This window comes from Somniosus microcephalus, chromosome 22 (genome assembly GCF_052327205.1).
Source record: "Somniosus microcephalus isolate GS21.2 chromosome 22, FLI_Smic_1.0, whole genome shotgun sequence".
In the NCBI taxonomy this organism is placed as follows: domain Eukaryota; kingdom Metazoa; phylum Chordata; class Chondrichthyes; order Squaliformes; family Somniosidae; genus Somniosus; species Somniosus microcephalus.
Window position 1 is genome coordinate 62,150,237 of NC_141008.1, and position 19,540 is coordinate 62,169,776.

At 46.6% G+C, this 19,540-nt stretch overlaps 1 protein-coding gene across 2 annotated transcripts in view; it reads right to left on the reverse strand.

The window, feature by feature from the left end:
- Nucleotides 1-8,292: 8,292 nt before the first annotated feature.
- Nucleotides 8,293-19,540, reverse strand: part of dusp14 (dual specificity phosphatase 14) — a 47,421-nt gene continuing 36,173 nt past the window's right edge. For both annotated transcript variants that reach the window (XM_085964931.1, XM_085964932.1), the window contains one exon: nt 8,293-10,277. In XM_085964931.1, coding sequence (XP_085821057.1) covers nt 9,550-10,158 — 609 coding nt within the window. In that variant the 5' untranslated portion in view covers nt 10,159-10,277 and the 3' untranslated portion in view covers nt 8,293-9,549. The remainder of the gene's footprint in view (nt 10,278-19,540) is intronic.

A 19,540-nucleotide genomic window follows, 5' to 3' on the forward strand; every position in this document is an offset into this window, starting at 1 on the left:
GCGTATTCACCCGTGGGGACCCGAAGTTCTGGCCCAATATTTTTAATATCTTTTTCTGGCCAACATTTATCCCTCAACCAACATCACTATTATCTGGTCATTATCACATTGCTGTTTGTGGGAGCTTGCTGCGCACAGATTGGCTGCCGCATTACAACAGTGACTCCACTTCAAAAAAAGTACTTCATTGTAAGCGCTTTGGGGGCATCCTGAGGTTGTGATGGGACAACTTTCCAGCGTGATATTCACTCCACAGTGTTTGCAGATCTTTCAGTGACCAACTTTCACATTTCACGTTACTCCCCAAGAGTTTCGACAGGGCAGACTTTGGCTCACATTGCTTTCACACGAGGCAGCAGCATTGCAGATGAGAGAAATTTGCTCTTCATTTAAATCAACTGTGAAACTGTGCAGATTGCTTTCTTATCCCCAAAGTCCAAAGCCGTTCCCCTCAGGAAAGCCTCCAACCACTCACTCTAGTTTTACACAGGCACGTTCAAGACCTGCCTATCAAGGGATGACACTGAGGAGATGAGTTTCCCAGTAAAAATGATCAGAAGATACTCTTGTGCATCAGATTGGTGCTGTCCTGATTTCTCCCCACGCAGCACTTCCTTCACATTGCCACAAATATTGGTAGAAGGAATACTTTTTATCTAGTTTTTCTTATAAACCCGATTGATGGGTTAAAGGTTCAAATGACCAACTTCCACTAATTTGCCAAAGTTTCCGATATATGAATCAGTACAGGTGCAGCATAAGTGAGAAAAGAACCTGGAGTTAACATGCCATTGAGCCAAGGTGGGACAATGTGGGCATGTTCTTGCAACAAGGCTGAATGTGAACATTACATCGCCAAACAAATAGTGTTACATTGTCAATTACTGGATTAGTAACAGTTTATTTCCACTCTTCCTGTATACGTCCTGCAGTAATGTGACTTTTGAAACTTAACCTTCATGTGATCTTTGAAGCCTCTGATTTACATTGTGGCTATTTTTACTTTCTGTGGCTCGTTTCCCCAGATATCATTACTTCTCTCCCCCTTGCTGTTTCATTGTTGCTCTCTCTCTCTGTCTCTTTCTGTTTGTGCTTGATCTTGATGCATCCCTTCTTCTGGGCAAAAATTACAATCTGCACTCTAAGCTCGTAGGAACACATAAAGTGTTCATACCGAATTCTGCAGCACTATTTTAATGCAGGCGCCAACTGATGGATTAGAACATATAACAGTCAAGGATTAGGAAAGGCCATTAGGCTCATTAAAGTTCATCGCTCTAGTATCTTAATTCTCCCAGTCTAGTATTCAATAGCTTTTTGAATGTGAATAATGTCTTTAACTCTGCCTGGTAGATCATTCCAAATATATATCTCTCTTTAAGTAAAGAAGTTCCTCCTAATATCTGATTTAAATTATTAAAATTTCTGATGAATTTATACTGCCGACCAACATCCAAGAAGTATTCTTAGACTTTTTAAATTAGCTCTAATCAGATAGTGAACCAGTCCTGACCCTCCAGCGATGCCGTATTAGGTACTAATTCTTCAATGGTGGCTGGTGACTCAGCACATCAGTTGTGCTAACATGTTAGTCTATGAATAAGGATAATGCCTACTGCTCTCTGATTTAAATTCTGTCGTCATGAGAAAGTCAGGAAGCAAAGACTGCACTTCATGTAAGGGTAATTCTCAGCGTCGATCTGTCCATGGCTGCACTTGAGCTCTGTGAGTTTAGCAGCATGGCATGTTGGTGCTCCAGTGCGTTCTACCACATAATGCTGTGACGTGCCCATGACTCGCTACATGTTTGAACTCCAGCTTTTGCCACACTTGTGGAGAAGGTGCCAAGCACCCAATGCCCACTCAAAAGGGAAAGAATAGGTAAAGTACTTGCACGTAAGATTGCCAGCATCTTATTGTATGTCTGTTCAAAACACTGACTTTCGGACTTGTGCAGTTTGACTCTAAATGTTTCCACACGGGGAGGAGGGATTTGGACAGTGTCACCCTGCTCTGTTCTTCTGTAGCACCTGGAGTTTTGGGAATAGGACACTTGCCTGCCTATTTGATTAGACAATGGCAGATGGCATAACGAGGTGAGAAACTCTGGTGAATAAAAAATCTCAATACCCTGCAGTTATTGTGCTGCTGTAAACTGCCTTTCAGCCTTTATGAGCTTCCGACCACATAGCCGTAGCATAACTAATACCGTCTACTTCCACCTCCGTAACATCGCCCGTCTCCGCCCTTGCCTCAGCTCAGCCACTGCTGAAACCTTCATCCATTCCTTTGTTACCTCTAGGCTTGACTATTCCAATGCACTCCTGGCTGGCCTCCCACATTCTACCCTCTGTAAACTTGAGGTCATCCAAAACTCTGCTGCCCGTGTCCTAACTCGCACCAAGTCCCGTTCGCCCATCACCCCTGTGCTCACTGACCTACATTGGCTCCCGGTTAAGCAACGCCTCGATTTCAAAATTCTCATCCTGGTTTTCAAATCCCTCCCTGGCCTCGCCCCTCCCTATCTCTGTAATCTCCTTCAGCTCCACAACCCCCGAGGTATCTGCGCTCCTCTAATTCTGCCCTCTTGAGCATCCCTGATTATAATCGCTCAACTATTGGTGGCCGTGCCTTCTGTTGCCTGGGCCCTAAGCTCTGGAATTCCCTGCCTAAACCTCTCTGCCTCTCTACCTCTCTTTCCTCCTTTAAAGACGCTCCTTAAAACCTAGCTCTTTGACCAAGCTTTTGGTCACCTGCCCTAATCTCTCCTTATGTGTCTCGGTGTCAAATTTTTTAGTCTTATAATACTCCTGTGCAGCGCCTTGGGATGTTTTACTATGTTAAAGACGCTATATAAATACAAGTTGTTGTTATACTGGACTCTGTTTCCTATTCGTCCAGCAGCATCTAACAAACATGTAGCGTGGCATCACATGCATCCGGATGGGATGCATCCTAGGCTGCTGAGGGAAGTAAAGGTGGAAATTGCGGAGGTACTGGCCATAATCTTCCAATCCTCCTTGGATATGGGGCTGGTGCCAGAGGACTGGAGAATTGCAAATGTTACGCCCTTGTTCAAAAGAGGGTGTAAGGACAAACCCAGCAACTACAGGCCAGTCACTTTAACCTCGGTAGTGGGGAAGCATTTAGAAATGATAATTTGAGACATAATTAACAGTCACTTGGACAAGTATGGATTAATTAAGGAAAGCCAGCACGGAATTGTTAAAGGCAAATCATGTTTAACCAACTTGATTGAGTTTTTTGATGAGGTAACAGAGAGGATTGATGAGGGCAATGCGGTTGACGTGGTGTACATGGACTTCCAAAAGGTGTTTGATAAAGTGCCACATAATAGGCTTGCCAGCAAAGTTAAAGCCCATGAAATAAAAGGGACAGTGGCAGCATGGATACGAAACTGGCTAAGTGACAGGAAACAGAGAGTAGTGCTGAGCGGTTGTTTTTCAGACTGGAGGAAGGTATACAGTGGTGTTCCCCAGGGGCTGGTACTAGGACCACTGCTTTTCTTGATCTATATTAATGGCTTAGACTTGGGTGTACAGGGCACAATTTCAAAATTTGCAGATGACACAAAACTTGGAAGTGTAGTGAACTGTGAGGAGGATAGTGATTCAATTGTGGCTTTCAAAAGGGAATTGGATAAGTACCTGAAAGAAAAACATTTGCAGGGCTACGGGGAAAGGGCGAGGGGCTGGGACTAGCTGGAGTGCTCTTGGAGAGAGCCGGCATGGGCTCGATGGGCCGAATGGCCTCCTTCTGTGCTGTAACCATTCTATGATATTACTGCACTCGCTAAATTCAATTTAGGAAACCAGCTTGCTTCGGCCTGCTTCATGGTACACATTTATTTTCTCAGTTATTTTAGCAAATTTAAACCAGAGTTATTCATTCTGTAATTTTATATTAATGTGGCATGATCAATAACCAAATGCAAACATACTTGGCATTTAATTTCTTGCAACCAGCTGAACTGTAATTATTACTAAAATGAATCAACTGTTCTGTAGATACCATGTTTTGAGTGAATGGTTGAGCAGGTTTAATGCTGTGTTGAAGAGTCAGAACCTTCACCTGCCTCAGCCACCTGCTGTGAAAGTTGGTGGGAGTCAGAAATTAAATGTTCTAATCGAGTGGAATCTGCTACGCTGGTCATCCTGCTGTTGTTTAATTTTTACTTTTAATTGTCTGACAAAGTGATTATCCTCCTGTTCGCCAAAGATTAGGGAGATGCGAGAGGCCCTGTGCCGTTTCCAGTGAGCAAATGACAGTAACAGGGAGTTCTGTCCAATCCCCGGGCACGACTACATTACCAGATAGCGCACAAGTAAGGTCAAACTTGTATCGAACTCACTGAAATTCTGAAATAAAAGCAGGAAATTCTGTAAGCGCTCGGCCGGTCAGGCAGCATCTGTGGAAGGAGGAATGAAAGTTAACATTCCAGGTCTTATCATCCTGCATCAGAACTTTTTAAAATCACATGCCCATGGTGAAGGGGTCAGGTTTTTCTTTTTAAATCCTGGAAGCTTCCTAGCCTGGTCTACTGGCATCCCTCTGGTTCCTCGGTGGGATCTTGCTGTGCACTCGGGGGCCCGAAGCCGTTCACCAAGTAACAGCGACTAACTGCACTTCAAAGTAGCTCCGTGTCTGTGAAAGTGCTTTGGGATGTTTCTGAAAGATGTCATGCAGAGCCGTATAAATGGAAGCTCTTTCTTCAGAGGCTCTGGTTGCAGGTCCCCGCATTAGAGAAAAAAGGTGGCTTCAAATTGAAGGGGTGTCAGGAAATAGAGCAAGGTGTATCAATACTATGCCTAGTGTGGCCAACTGATTGGACGTATTCCTGGAGGTATCACATGACCCTCCCACCTCCGACCACCCCACCCTCCCCATTGGACGCCCGACACCTCCTCCCACCCGGAATCCCACCTTCCCACACTAGTCAAAGTCAACCCACTGCTCAATACCTGATTGGATGATTCTTGACTGTCAGTCAAACAGCCTGTTTTCCCATCTCCAATATTTTTATAACTAATAAATGAAAGTGTTCAAAGAGAAAAAAAAACTTTTTTTTAATGCCTTAATACTTTTTTTCCATGGTTGCTGGAAATTAATCTTTAATTCCTGGAGACTCCAGGGCAATCCTGGGAGCGTTTGGAACCCGAACTATGACTGAACATAAGAACATAAGAAATAGGAGCAGGAGTAGGCCAATCGGCCCCTCGAGCCTGCTCCGCCATTCAATAAGATCATGGCTGATCTGATCCTAACCACCAATCTACTATCACGGAACCATCTCCTGAATCTAACAGAATTAGACACACGAAATAGGAGCAGGATCAGGCTACACGGCCCCTAGGCCCGCTCCGCTACCCACAGGGCCATGACCGATCCAGAGTGCTAAGATGGCTTGGATCCGCAATAGATAGAACACTAGATCTGATGAAGGATACCACATGAAATGTTGGCCTTTCCTTTCTCTCTAAGATGCTTATCAATCGGCTGTGCATTTCCTGAATTTTCTATTTTAATTTAGGGTCAACTAGCTGCAGTGGCCCCAGAAAGACAGTTATTGCTCTCTTCGATCGAAATGATCACATTTTCTGCGCATAAACTCAAACTTAAATGTGTATAATGATGCGAGATTTTACTTTCAATAATAAAAATCATCCATTGTTACCTCACATCAGAGATATTCTATTCAAAAGTTGGATTATCAATGAGGTGTCAATACCCCCACTGCAGAGCTGGAGAAGCCAGGATTGGTCTATTACAGATCTGGGTTGAATCACAGCACAGTGTAGGGTTGAATCACAGCACAGTGTAGGGTTGAATCACAGCACAGTGTAGGGTTGAATCACAGCACAGTGTAGGGTCAATGGATCCAGCACAGTGTAGGGTTGAGTCACAGCACAGTGTAGGGTTGAATCACAGCACAGTGTAGGGTCAGTGGATCCAGCACAGTGTAGGGTTGAATCACAGCACAGTGTACGGTTGAGTCACAGCACAGTGTAGGGTTGAATCACAGCACAGTGTAGGGTCAATGTATCCAGCACAATGTAGGGTTGAATCACAGCACAGTGTAGGTTGAGTCACAGCACAGTGTAGGGTTGAATCACAGCACAGTGTAGGTTGAGTCACAGCACAGTGTAGGGTTGAATCACAGCACAGTGTAGGGTTGAATCACAGCACAGTGTAGGGTCAGTGGATCCAGCACAGTGTAGGGTTGAATCACAGCACAGTGTACGGTTGAGTCACAGCACAGTGTAGGGTTGAATCACAGCACAGTGTAGGGTCAATGTATCCAGCACAATGTAGGGTTGAATCACAGCACAGTGTAGGTTGAGTCACAGCACAGTGTAGGGTTGAATCACAGCACAGTGTAGGTTGAATCACAGCACAGTGTAGGGTTGAATCACAGCACAGTGTAGGGTTGAATCACAGCACAGTGTAGGGTTGAATCACAGCACAGTGTAGGGTCAATGGATCCAGCACAGTGTAGGGTTGAATCACAGCACAGTGTAGGTTGAGTCACAGCACAGTGTAGGTTGAGTCACAGCACAGTGTAGGGTTGAGTCACAGCACAGTGTAGGTTGAGTCACAGCACAGTGTAGGGTTGAGTCACAGCACAGTGTAGGGTTGAGTCACAGCACAGTGTAGGTTGAATCACGGCACAGTGTAGGGTTGAATCACGGCACAGTGTAGGGTTGAATCACAGCACAGTGTAGGGTCAATGGATCCAGCACAGTGTAGGGTTGAATCACGGCACAATGTAGGGTCAGTGGATCCAGCACAGTGTAGGGTCAGTGGATCCAGCACAGTGTAGGTTGAATCACAGCACAGTGTAGGATCAATGGATCCAGCACAATGTAGGGTTGAGTCACAGCACAGTGTAGGTTGAGTCACAACACAGTGTAGGTTGAGTCACAGCACAGTGTAGGTTGAGTCACAACACAGTGCAGGGTTGAGTCACAGCACAGTGTAGGGTTGAGTCACAGCACAGTGCAGGGTTGAGTCACAGCACAGTGTAGGGTTGAATCACGGCACAGTGTAGGGTTGAATCACAGCACAGTGTAGGTTGAGTCACAACACAGTGTAGGTTGAGTCACAGCACAGTGTAGGGTTGAGTCACAGCACAGTGCAGGGTTGAGTCACAGCACAGTGTAGGGTTGAGTCACAACACAGTGTAGGGTTGAGTCACAGCACAGTGTAGGGTTGAGTCACAACACAGTGCAGGGTTGAGTCACAGCACAGTGTAGGGTTGAGTCACAGCACAGTGTAGGGTTGAGTCACAGCACAGTGTAGGGTTGAGTCACAGCACAGTGTAGGGTTGAGTCACAGCACAATGTAGGGTTGAGTCACAGCACAGTGTAGGTTGAGTCACAACACAGTGCAGGGTTGAGTCACAGCACAGTGTAGGGTTGAGTCACAGCACAGTGTAGGGTTGAGTCACAGCACAGTGTAGGGTTGAGTCACAGCACAGTGTAGGTTGAATCACGGCACAGTGTAGGGTCAATGGATCCAGCACAGTGTAGGGTTGAATCACGGCACAATGTAGGGTCAGTGGATCCAGCACAGTGTAGGGTCAGTGGATCCAGCACAGTGTAGGTTGAATCACAGCACAGTGTAGGGTTGAGTCACAGCACAGTGTAGGTTGAGTCACAACACAGTGCAGGGTTGAGTCACAGCACAGTGTAGGGTTGAGTCACAGCACAGTGTAGGGTTGAGTCACAGCACAGTGTAGGTTGAGTCACAACACAGTGTAGGGTTGAGTCACAGCACAGTGTAGGGTTGAGTCACAGCACAGTGTAGGTTGAGTCACAACACAGTGCAGGGTTGAGTCACAGCACAGTGTAGGTTGAGTCACAGCACAGTGTAGGGTTGAGTCACAGCACAGTGTAGGGTTGAGTCACAGCACAGTGTAGGGTCAGTGGATCCAGCACAGTGTAGGGTCAGTCACAACACAGTGTAGGGTCAGTGGATCCAGCACAGTGTAGGGTCAATGGATCCAGCACAGTGTAGGTTGAGTCACAGCACAGTGTAGGGTTGAATCACGGCACAGTGTAGGGTCAGTGGATCCAGCACAGTGTAGGGTTGAGTCACAGCACAGTGTAGGTTGAGTCACAGCACAGTGTAGGGTGAGTCATTGCACAGTGTAGGTTGAGTCACAACACAGTGTAGGTTGAGTCACAACACAGTGTAGGTTGAGTCACAACACAGTGTAGGGTCAATGGATCCAGCACAGTAAGATGGATCAAAACAGGCAAATAGACGCTCTTTTATACAAAAACACTTTTTAATTTTTTTAAGTTGTACGTTGTTGATAGAGCTCTTCCTACATTGCAATTCTCATTAAAGAAAATGAATTACAAGCAGTGCTGGAAATAAATTTGATTTCATTTACAATGTTCTCACACTGCCTGGATTACTTTTGCTCAGCGTAGCAGACACTCTCAAGCATAGACCATTCAACACATCAATGAGACAGTGCGCTCCAAAAAAGACAAAGTGGCTACAAAGTCCCAGATTGATCAGAGTGATAAACAGCTGCCCAGAACTACAGTTCAAAGTTCCTCCCAGGTCATAACGGAGGAGAAAGTGCACATATATGGTGAGGTCTGGCTCACCAACAATAGACTGTGCTGACACAAGGCAGAGTGCAGATCTGGAATCTGTAAACCCCTACAATAAACATACACCACTGAGAAATATCTAAGCACTCACTGGGTAAGCCAAATGCAAATAATCTTTCTTAACTGCAACAGTCCCACAAAGTTAAATCAATCTTTCAAGAGTCCCTGTTATAGAACGCCTGTTCAATTCTGTCTAGTGAGTCATTTTCTATTTAATTTGTGTCCCAATGTAAAATAGCAACGGCATTTTATATTTCATCGCCATCTTACATCGTATTATTCAACAGGCAAGCTCACCTCTGCTAGTTTAAACTCACTGCTCATAAAAAAAATAGTACACATGACGTAACAACGCTGACCGCAGTGCAAACAGGATCGTTACATTTACTGTTCACTTCTTGTTCAATCTTCCCAAGTTCATAGCAGCAGCTTAAAGACAGGAGGAGGAGAGATTCTGAGGCTATATCTGAAGTTTGTACAAATATCCACAAATCAAGCAGAACTCTCCATTCTAAAGCCTACTGCCTAACTGTCCACTTCAAGCCAGTATCAGAAATTTTAATATCTACCCGCGTGCCCATTGAAAGGGCAGCGGTAAAAACATTAAAGATAAAATCATTAGGATTAAATTTTAGAAATACGCGTATGTTTAAAAATAAATACAAAGAAATTAATTCCACTATTGAGCTGTATAAAGCCCAGCAACTTTTAATAGACTTACAGTATTCTGAATCACTGGTTTACTGGAGGGCCTTTTGGGGAACAGAACAATTGATGTTCAATCCATTTATGATGGATTTAGCAGTGTCTACATGTTAATATTTTCCATCAGATTTATGATCCTCTGGGAGACATTAAATCCTTTTTACAGAGTAGTAGTAGATTAGTCCCACAGTTCGCGTTAAATGCCCCAAAAAGGAGTGAGGTTCCTGGTTTCCTTTTCATAAATGTCTGGGATTACCCCAATGGGGGATTGCACCATTTTAACACTGTTCTTGCCAAACAGTTTCCGTTCGTATTCTATCAGTTGCCTCCAGAAGCCCACGTTGGGCCGAATGATGGGGCGGCGCGATTTGACCCAGTTATGAGCTTCCAGCAGGGAGATCTTGTGGAACTTCATCAGGTAGGCAATACAGAGGGAGGCCGATCGGCTGACGCCGGCGACGCAGTGAACCAAAGCCGAGCCGTGCTTTTTACTGACGCTGTGGATTTTATCGGCAATGCTGTCAAAGTACAGAGAGATTGGGGCGTGCGGCAGGTCAGCAACAGGCACTTTGACGTACTCGACCGCAGGCCAGTTGGCATTGGGGATCTCCATGGTCGCATTAATGATGCAGGTAATGCCCTTCGACAGGACCAGGTTGCGGTTGGTGGCTGCGTTGCCACTGCTGAGGTAGAGGCATGGGGTTATTTGAGCGATCCCACCCAGGACTCCCCCAGTTACCAGCCGGGGTTTGGAAGAGGGACCGGGTGGGGTCCGGTGGAAGAAGCCTTGACTCCGGGAACTCATTGAAATGTTGCCTTAACGAGTGGTGCAGTAGAATGGTAGAGAGGGCCCAATACTTCTCCGCTGGAATCTGGAGTCAAGCTTTTAGCCACACGCCTTCCCTTTTGCCCATGTTATTGGTCCTGAAAAACAGTTTGTAAGAATGTTATTACATTAAATCATTTGTGCAGCAACAGACCAAACCAGGCAATGGAGCAAAGAAATTATTCACCAAGGTAACATTTTTTGCGAAGAACCAATAGTAGAAAGATAAAATTCTCTCGGTACAGTTTTCAGGTATGAGTAAGGTTCCTTCGGGAAACCTCTTGTCCTCCCCCCACCACCCCTCAAAACAGTTCTAATGAGAGAGCAGCTAAATAACCACCTGGGCACCAGGAAGAGCTGCCCTGGGATCAAGAAAGAAAGAGAGATAAAGAAAGAAAGAAAAAGAAAGGAAGGAGAGAAAGAGAGAGAGAGAGAAAGAAAGATAGAAAAAGGAAGGAGAGATAGAAAGAGAGAAAGAAAGAGAGAAAGAAAGAAGTGATAATGATAATCTTTTTGTTAGTGAAGTTGATTTGGTCAAGAGAAACAAACTAGATTTCATTTCCATTCAAGGCAAACACTAGGCAGCCTATTAAACAATGAGCTTGGTTACACTTATTAAAACAATTACAAATTTAAGTGCCACAGATTTGTCAAAAAGTAATGAATCCCCTTTTAGCGACAGTTCTACGGACCTGCAATCAGCTGAGCGAATATTACACAACGAAGTATGGTGCAGATCAGAGTGAGGGGGAAGGCACCACATCCCTTGGTTATGATAGGCAAGTAAAAGGGAAAAGAAACGGTGTAAAACCTCAGTGCCATGCCATGCCAGCGGGTGGGACAGGAACAGGCCACTGAAGGGCTGAGGAGTAGAAGAACCTTGCCATCTTCTTTTTCCTCAGACATTAAAAGGGGTCAATGGACAAGATAATCAATTCCCTCCAGGATCGATAACGTTTGCCTGCTGAAGTTTAGGAAGCCTTAGCAGGTCATGTCAGCTCTCAGCTGCAACAGTTCAGCCGATGCCCACTGGGAAATGAGCTCGATGGAATTCCCAGTATCTATCCCAGACACTCCCCTTGATCTGCCCTCTTCCCACCCCCGCAGGAATTGTGCACATGGAGCAAAATCCCAGCTGAATCAGGTTCCTTCCCATATTTCGACCTCCATCCCAGTTCCACTGGAGAAGCAAGCCTGGGGTTTATGGACCCTAGGGGTCTGTGAAAATTCTGTATTCTCTTTTTCTATAGTTATTGATTTCAGAAAGCACCACTTTAAAACGAGTTGTGCTCCCAACAGCACAAACCTTATTGCAGTCGTCTGCCAAGCCTCAAAAAATCTGTGGCTTGAAACAGAAGACCTTCCCCAAAAGAGATCGGGATACACAGAGGTGCTGGAGAGAGATAGAGAAAGTTTGTGAAAAACAGAAGTGGCAGGGATAAAGAGAGAGAGAGAGTGACAGAGGGTATGGATAGTGATGAGGGAAGAGAAAGGAAAAGGAGTGAGATATAAAGAAAAGAGAAAAATGAAGAGAGCGAGAAACCTTGTCACAGTGTCCATAATATTTCGCCCACATTCCTTAAGCACCCCCACATATAGCCACTAGGGAAATAATTCTGCGACAATCTCCATTAACATAAATCACTTATTAAAACAAAATTCCATCAACACAAGGCTGAAGTCTAACCACCCACTATGCTAATTCAAAAGGAAGACTTTCATAACATTGCTGGGTTAGCTTCAGGTCAAAGAGCAGACTGACAGGTCAGGCGCTTAGCAACAGGCCACACTGAACTTGTGGCCCTGCTCACTGTTCCAAGACCAATCATTTTTTGATTATTTGGAACTTTGCATATTCTTGGTCAGAACAATTCTTGTAAAGATAATTGATTTACAACGGGGGAGGGTAACGTACAACAAGGTTGCTCGCCATCTATTTTTGAGGCGAGGCAGTGGGGTAGAAATTAGTACGGGCTGCGCCTGTTTTTGCAGGCGTAAAACAGTCACAAAGTATACCAACTGAGCAGTGGGACACCATAGACTGGATATTCATTGAGGAGTCGGGTAGGAGGCGGGACTACAACTTTCGGGGTTGTAGTCCTGCCTCCATCGAGTTCTAGCCAACCCACGCGATTTTGACTTGATTGACCTTGTTGAGCCCGCCCAGCGGGCTCAGCAGGCCAATTAAGGGCCACCCGGCAACAGGTGACGTCACAGACTGAAATTTCATCTGTCAAGACCTTTTGACAGATGAAAAATCAGCGTTTCACAGCTGTTTGAAGCTGTCAAACACTGACAATCTGTATTCTAAGTTAATTCCTTCCTCTCAGGATGATTTAGAGATCGCCCCGGAACAGAATGCTGAATGCTGCAATTTTTGACAGCTCGCAGCCATTCTGCTTCCTGTGCCGTGAGATGAGGGACTCCCGAGACCTGAAGGAAGGAAGGCTGTAAAGGTAAGTAAAACTTACTTAAACACTTTACACACACCAAACACACTTACCTTTGCACTCATGCACCCATCACTCACTTGAACACCGGACATCTCGACCCCTCCAAGCCCTTCATCCCGACGGTCCACCTCCTCTAACTTAGCGTGGTTTGGAGCCGTCGAGAATCGCACACTTCAACACTGAAAATAGGGATTAGGCTAAAAACTGCCTGTTAACAGGCAGTTAATTGGCACTAATCCCCATCCTGCCTCAGGGAGGCGGGTCGAGTACCCGCCTCCTTTGAAACTGGCATGGGGGCGGGATGGGTTCGGGACCCCCAATTTCGGGATTTTAACCCCCCCCCCCACACGCCTCCAATCCGCCTCCACGGCCCAATGAAAATCCTGCCCCATGTGTCTAATTTGTGCCGGCGTTGGCCCCACTGCTAAATTTGTGGGACCCTTAAATATGTAAAGTTAGGGGCCTATCGTCTGTTGAAGGACCTCATCAAGAAATTTGCTAGCGATGTGAAGGGCAGGCTTTGGGCCTGCACCACTCAGGATTCTTCAGTGGCTCCGCACGATAGGTAAGTGCAAAATTCCTGTGGAGGGCAGAGGAGCAGGAGAGATTCCCCGACCCCACAGGAGTCACAATCACCCCACCTCCCCCCCGCCCCCCCCGTAACCCGCTCCAACTCCCGCCTTCCCAGGACTTCCCTGAGGGCCTCAGCTGGCGAGGCAGGCGGCCCAACATTGATCTTCTCGCTTGGACGTGCGGCCTGTGGAGGCGCGACCAGTGCCAGCAGCTCACGCCAAATATCGAGAACGGTAGCATAGTGGTTATGTTACTGGACTAGTAATCCAGAGGCCTGGACTAATGATCCAGAGACGTGAGTTCAAATCCCACCACGGCAGCTGGGGAATTTAAATTCAGTTAATTAAATAAATCTGGAATAAAAAGCTAGTATCAGTAATGGTGACCATGAAATTATCAGATTGTTGTAAAAACCCATCTGGTTCACTAATGTCCTTTAGGGAAGGAAATCTGCCGTCCTTACCCGGTCTGGCCTATATGTGACTCCAGACCACAGCAATGTGGTTGAATCTTAACTGCCCTCTGAAATGGCCTAGCAAGACACTCAGTTGCAACAAACCGCTATGAAAACCAATAATAAGAATAAAACTGGACGGACCACCCGGCATCGACCTCGGCACCGGCTTCAGACACGACAACGGCACACCCAGCCCAGCCGACCCTGCAAAGTCCTCCTCCACCAACATCTGGGGACTTGTGCCAAAATTGGGAGAGCTGTCCCACAGACTAGTCAAGCAACAGCGTGACATAATTATACCTTTCAGCCAATGTCCCACACTCCTCCATCACCATCCCTGGGTATGTCCTGTCCCACCGGCAGGACAGACCCACCAGGGGTGGTGGGACAGTGGTATACAGTCGGGAGGGAGTGGCCCTGGGAGTCCTCAAAATTGACTCCGGAGCCCATGAAGTCTCATGGCTTCTGGTCAAACATGGGCAAGGAAACCTCCTGCTGATTACCACCTACCGCCCTCCCTCAGCTGATGAATCAGTACTCCTCCATGTTGAACACCACTTGGAAGAAGCACTGAGGGTAGTAAGGGCACAGAATGTACTCTGGGTGGGGGACTTCAATGTCCATCACCAAGAGTGGCTTGGTAGCACCACTACTGACCGAGCCCTGAAGGATATAACTGCCAGTCTGGGCCTGCGACAGGTGGTGAGAGAATCAACACGAGGGAAAAACCTACTTGACCTCGTCCTCACCAATCTACCTGTCGCAGATGCATCTGACCATAACGGCATTGGTAGCAGTGACCACTGCACAGTCCCTGTGGAGACAAAGTCCCGTCTACACACTGAGGACACCCTCCATCGTGTTGTGTGGCACTACCACCGTGCTAAATGGGATACATTCAGAACAGATCTAGCTGCTCAAAACTGGGCATCCATGAGACGCTGTGGGCCATCAGCAGCAGTATTCCACCACAATCTGTAACCTCATGGCCCGGCATATCCCTCACTCCACCATTACCATCAAGCCAGGGGACCAACCCTGGTTCAATTAGGATTGCAGAAGAGCAAGCCAGGAGCAGCACCAGGCATACCTAAAAATGTGGTGCCAACCTGGGGAAGCTGCAACACAGGACTACATGCATGCTAAACGGTGGAAGCAGGATGCTATAGATAGGGCTAAACGATCCCACTATCAATGGATCAGATCAAAGCTCTGCAGTCCTGCCACATCCAGTCGTTAGTGGTGGTGGACCATTAAACAACTAATGGGAGGAGGAGGCTCCATGAATATCCCCATCCTCAATGATGGTGGAGCCCAGCACGTGAGTGCAAAAGACAAGGCTGAAGCATTTGCAACCATCTTCAGCCAGAAGTGCTGAGTGGATGATCCATATCGGTCCCCACCATCACAGAAGCCAGTCTTCAGCCAATTCGATTCACTCCACATGATATCAAGAAATGGCTGAGCGCACTGGATACAGCAAAGGCTATGGGCCCCGACAACATCCCGACTGTCGTGCTGAAGACTTGTGCTCCAGAACTAGCCGTGCCTCTAGCCAAGCTGTTCCAGTACAGCTACAACACTGGCATCTATCCGACAATGTGGAAAACTGCCCAGGTATGTTCTTTCCACAAAAAGCAGGACAAATCCAATCCGTCTAATTACCGCCCCATCAGTCTACTCTCAATATCAGCAAAGTGATGGAAGGTGTCGTCGGCAGTGCTATCGAGCAGCACTTACTCACCAATAACCTGCTCACTGATGCCCGGTTTGGGTTCCGCCAGGACCACTCAGCTCCAGACCTCATTACAGCCTTGGTCCAAACATGGACAAAAGAGCTGAATTCCAGAGGTGAGGTGAGAGTGACTGCTCTTGCCATCAAGGCAGCATTTGACCGAGAGTGGCATCAAGGCGCCCTACTAAAATTGAAGTCAATGGGAATCAGGGGGCAAACGCTCCACTGGCTGGAGTCATACCTAGCACAAAGGATGTTGGTTGTGGTGGTTGAAGGTCAATCATCACAGCCCCAGGACATCACTGCAGGAGTTCCTCAGGGCAGTGTCCTGGGCCCAACCATCTTCAGCTGCTTCATAATGGCCTTCCCTCCAACATAAAGTCAGAAGTGGGGATGTTCGCTGATGACTGCACAGTGTTCAGTTCCATTCACAACTCCTCAGATAATGAAGCAGTCCATGCACATATGCAGCAAGACCTGGATGACATTCAGGCTTGGGCTGATAAGTGGCAGGTATTATTTGCACCACAGAAGTGCCAGGCAATGACTATCTCCAACAAGCAAGAGTCTAACCACTGCTCCTTGACATTCAATGGCATTACCATCACCAAATCCCCCACCATCAACATCCTGGGGGTCACCATTGACCAGAAACTTAACTGGACCAGCCATATAAATACTGTGGCAACAAGAGCAGGTCAGAGGCTGGGTATTCTGCGGCGAGTATCTCGCCATCTGACTCCCCAAAGCCTTTCCACCATCTACAAGACAAGTCAGGAGCGTGATGGAATACTCTCCACTTGCCTGGTTGAGTGTAGCTCCAACAACACTCAAGAAGCTCAACACCATCCAGGACAAAGCAGCCCACTTGATTGGCACCCCATCCACTACCTTAAACATTCACTCCCTCCACCACCGGCGTACCGTAGCTGCAGTGTGTACCATCTACAAGATGCACTGCAGCAACTCACCAAGGCTTCTTCGGCAGCACCTCCCAAACCCGCGACCTCTTCCACCTAGAAGGACAAGGGCAGCAGGGGAACACCATCACCTGCAAGTTCCCCTCCATTCTCACACACCATCCTGACTTGGAAGTATATCGCCGTTCCTTCATCGTCGCTGGGTCAAAATCTTGGAACTGCCCCCCCGTAACAGCACTGTGGGAGTACCTTCACCACACGGACTGCAGCGGTTCAAGGCGGCGGCTCACCACCACCTTCTCAAGGGCAATTAGGGATGGGCAATAAATGCTGGCCTTGCCGGCAATGCCCACATCCCATGGACGAATAATTTAAAAAATATGCTGACTAGGCCCGGGGACCAATTTCCATCGATCTTCTGGCCTCTTGGTTCAGGTATGCATGAGACGGAGCCCGAAAACGGGCACAGACCAAAATCTACCCAGTATGTTTAATAAATGGGGTTCTTTTTCCTCAACCCCATCACTACTGGAAGCTACATAGTATTTACAGCACAGAAACAGGCCATTCGGCCCAACAGGTCTATGGTGGTGTTTACACTCCACACGAGCCTCCTCCCGCCTTTCTTCATCTCACCCCATCAACATACCATTCTATTCCTTTCTCCCTCATGTGCTTATCTAGCTTCCCTTTAAATGCCTCTATGCTATTTGCCTCAACTACTCCTTGTGGTGGCGGGTTCCACATTCCAACCAGTCAAGCTGTCAGAGTTAGGCCCAGCACCAGGTAGAGCTCGGTCTCCTGCTGACAGAAGCCACTACTGAGAATGAGGAGTTGTCACCTCACTGATCTGTACAGGAAATCTCACCAGGATGGCTGCTAATTGCTTCAGTTAATGCTGAGTGGGAGGAAATATTCCAAAAGATGTTGGGCTTCCCACAATGCAGTGCAGAAACAGGGAGCTTGTAGAGAAACAGCTTATGTTGTTACCATAGTGACAGCACCTTTGCAAAGCCATTCTGAGCAAAGAACCTGGAGGCAGTAGCATCATAGAACCTTCAGCACAGAGAGAGCCCATTCCACCCGCCATGCTTGCTCCACACTGGAGCTCTCTGCTCTACTCCCTTTTCCCTGTACTCCTTAATATTTTTTCTTCAAGTGTTTAATTGATTCCCTTTTAAATTGTATTTAAGTGGAAGCTAGATAAGTCCATGAGGAGTAGCAGGTTATGCTAATAGGGTGAGATGATGTAGAGCAGGAGGAGGCTCGTGTGGAGCATAAACACCAGCATGGAGCAGATGGGCCCAATGGCCTGTTTCTGTGCTGTAAATTCTATGTCCAATGGCCTGTTTCTGTGCTGTAAATTCTATGTCCAATGGCCTGTTTCTGTGCTGTAAATCCTATGTCCAATGGCCTGTTTCTGTGCTGTAAATCCTGTGTCCAATGGCCTGTTTCTGTGCTGTAAATTCTATGTCCAATGGCCTGTTTCTGTGCTGTAAATTCTGTGTCCAATGGCCTGTTTCTGTGCTGTAAATCCTATGTCCAATGGCCTGTTTCTGTGCTGTAAATCCTATGCCCAATGGCCTGTTTCTGTGCTGTAAATCCTATGTCCAATGGCCTGTTTCTGTGCTGTAAATCCTATGTCCAATGGCCTGTTTCTGTGCTGTAAATCCTGTGTCCAATGGCCTGTTTCTGTGCTGTAAATTCTATGTCCAATGGCCTGTTTCTGTGCTGTAAATTCTATGTTCAATGGCCTGTTTCTGTGCTGTAAATTCTATGTTCAATGGCCTGTTTCTGTGCTGTAAATCCTGTGTCCAATGGCCTGTTTCTGTGCTGTAAATCCTATGTCCAATGGCCTGTTTCTGTGCTGTAAATCCTGTGTCCAATGGCCTGTTTCTGTGCTGTAAATCCTGTGTCCAATGGCCTGTTTCTGTGCTGTAAATCCTGTGTCCAATGGCCTGTTTCTGTGCTGTAAATCCTGTGTCCAATGGCCTGTTTCTGTGCTGTAAATCCTATGTCCAATGGCCTGTTTCTGTGCTGTAAATTCTATGTCCAATGGCCTGTTTCTGTGCTGTAAATCCTGTGTCCAATGGCCTGTTTCTCTGCTGTAAATCCTATGTCCAATGGCCTGTTTCTGTGCTGTAAATCCTGTGTCCAATGGCCTGTTTCTGTGCTGTAAATCCTATGTCCAATGGCCTGTTTCTGTGCTGTAAATCCTGTGTCCAATGGCCTGTTTCTGTGCTGTAAATCCTGTGTCCAATGGCCTGTTTCTGTGCTGTAAATCCTGTGTCCAATGGCCTGTTTCTGTGCTGTAAATCCTGTGTCCAATGGCCTGTTTCTGTGCTGTAAATTCTATGTCCAATGGCCTGTTTCTGTGCTGTAAATCCTGTGTCCAATGGCCTGTTTCTGTGCTGTAAATCCTGTGTCCAATGGCCTGTTTCTGTGCTGTAAATTCTATGTCCAATGGCCTGTTTCTGTGCTGTAAATCCTGTGTCCAATGGCCTGTTTCTGTGCTGTAAATCCTATGTCCAATGGCCTGTTTCTGTGCTGTAAATCCTGTGTCCAATGGCCTGTTTCTGTGCTGTAAATCCTATGTCCAATGGCCTGTTTCTGTGCTGTAAATCCTGTGTCCAATGGCCTGTTTCTGTGCTGTAAATCCTATGTCCAATGGCCTGTTTCTGTGCTGTAAATCCTGTGTCCAATGGCCTGTTTCTGTGCTGTAAATCCTATGTCCAATGGCCTGTTTCTGTGCTGTAAATCCTATGTAAATGCCATGATTGATTCCGTTGCTATAACTTGTGGTTAGTACTTTCTATACTCTTTGATAGGGAAAAGAATTGTGATCGCCCTCTTTATAAACAAATCTAAAAAGCACAAGCAAGAACTATCAAAACACTGCAGAATCCTGAATAACAATACCTACAGTGAAAAATCCACCAAGCATTGTGCAAAGTCAGAAATTATAACCTCTGACAGCACTGGTCTCTTAAACCGCAATAACAGGGCTAGAACTGCAAAACTGCTGCAGTAAAGGTTGCACAGCTGTAAGTGTGTGAAACAGGAGGCCCGTTCAATATCGTTTTAAAACATCTTGTGAAATCCCTGTGTATGTGTCAGGAGCCAAGGTTTACAGTCGTACAAGGAAGATACACTTTAACATAGAAACATAGAAGATAGGAGCAGGAGTAGGCCATTCGGCCCCTCAAGCCTGCTCCGCCATTCA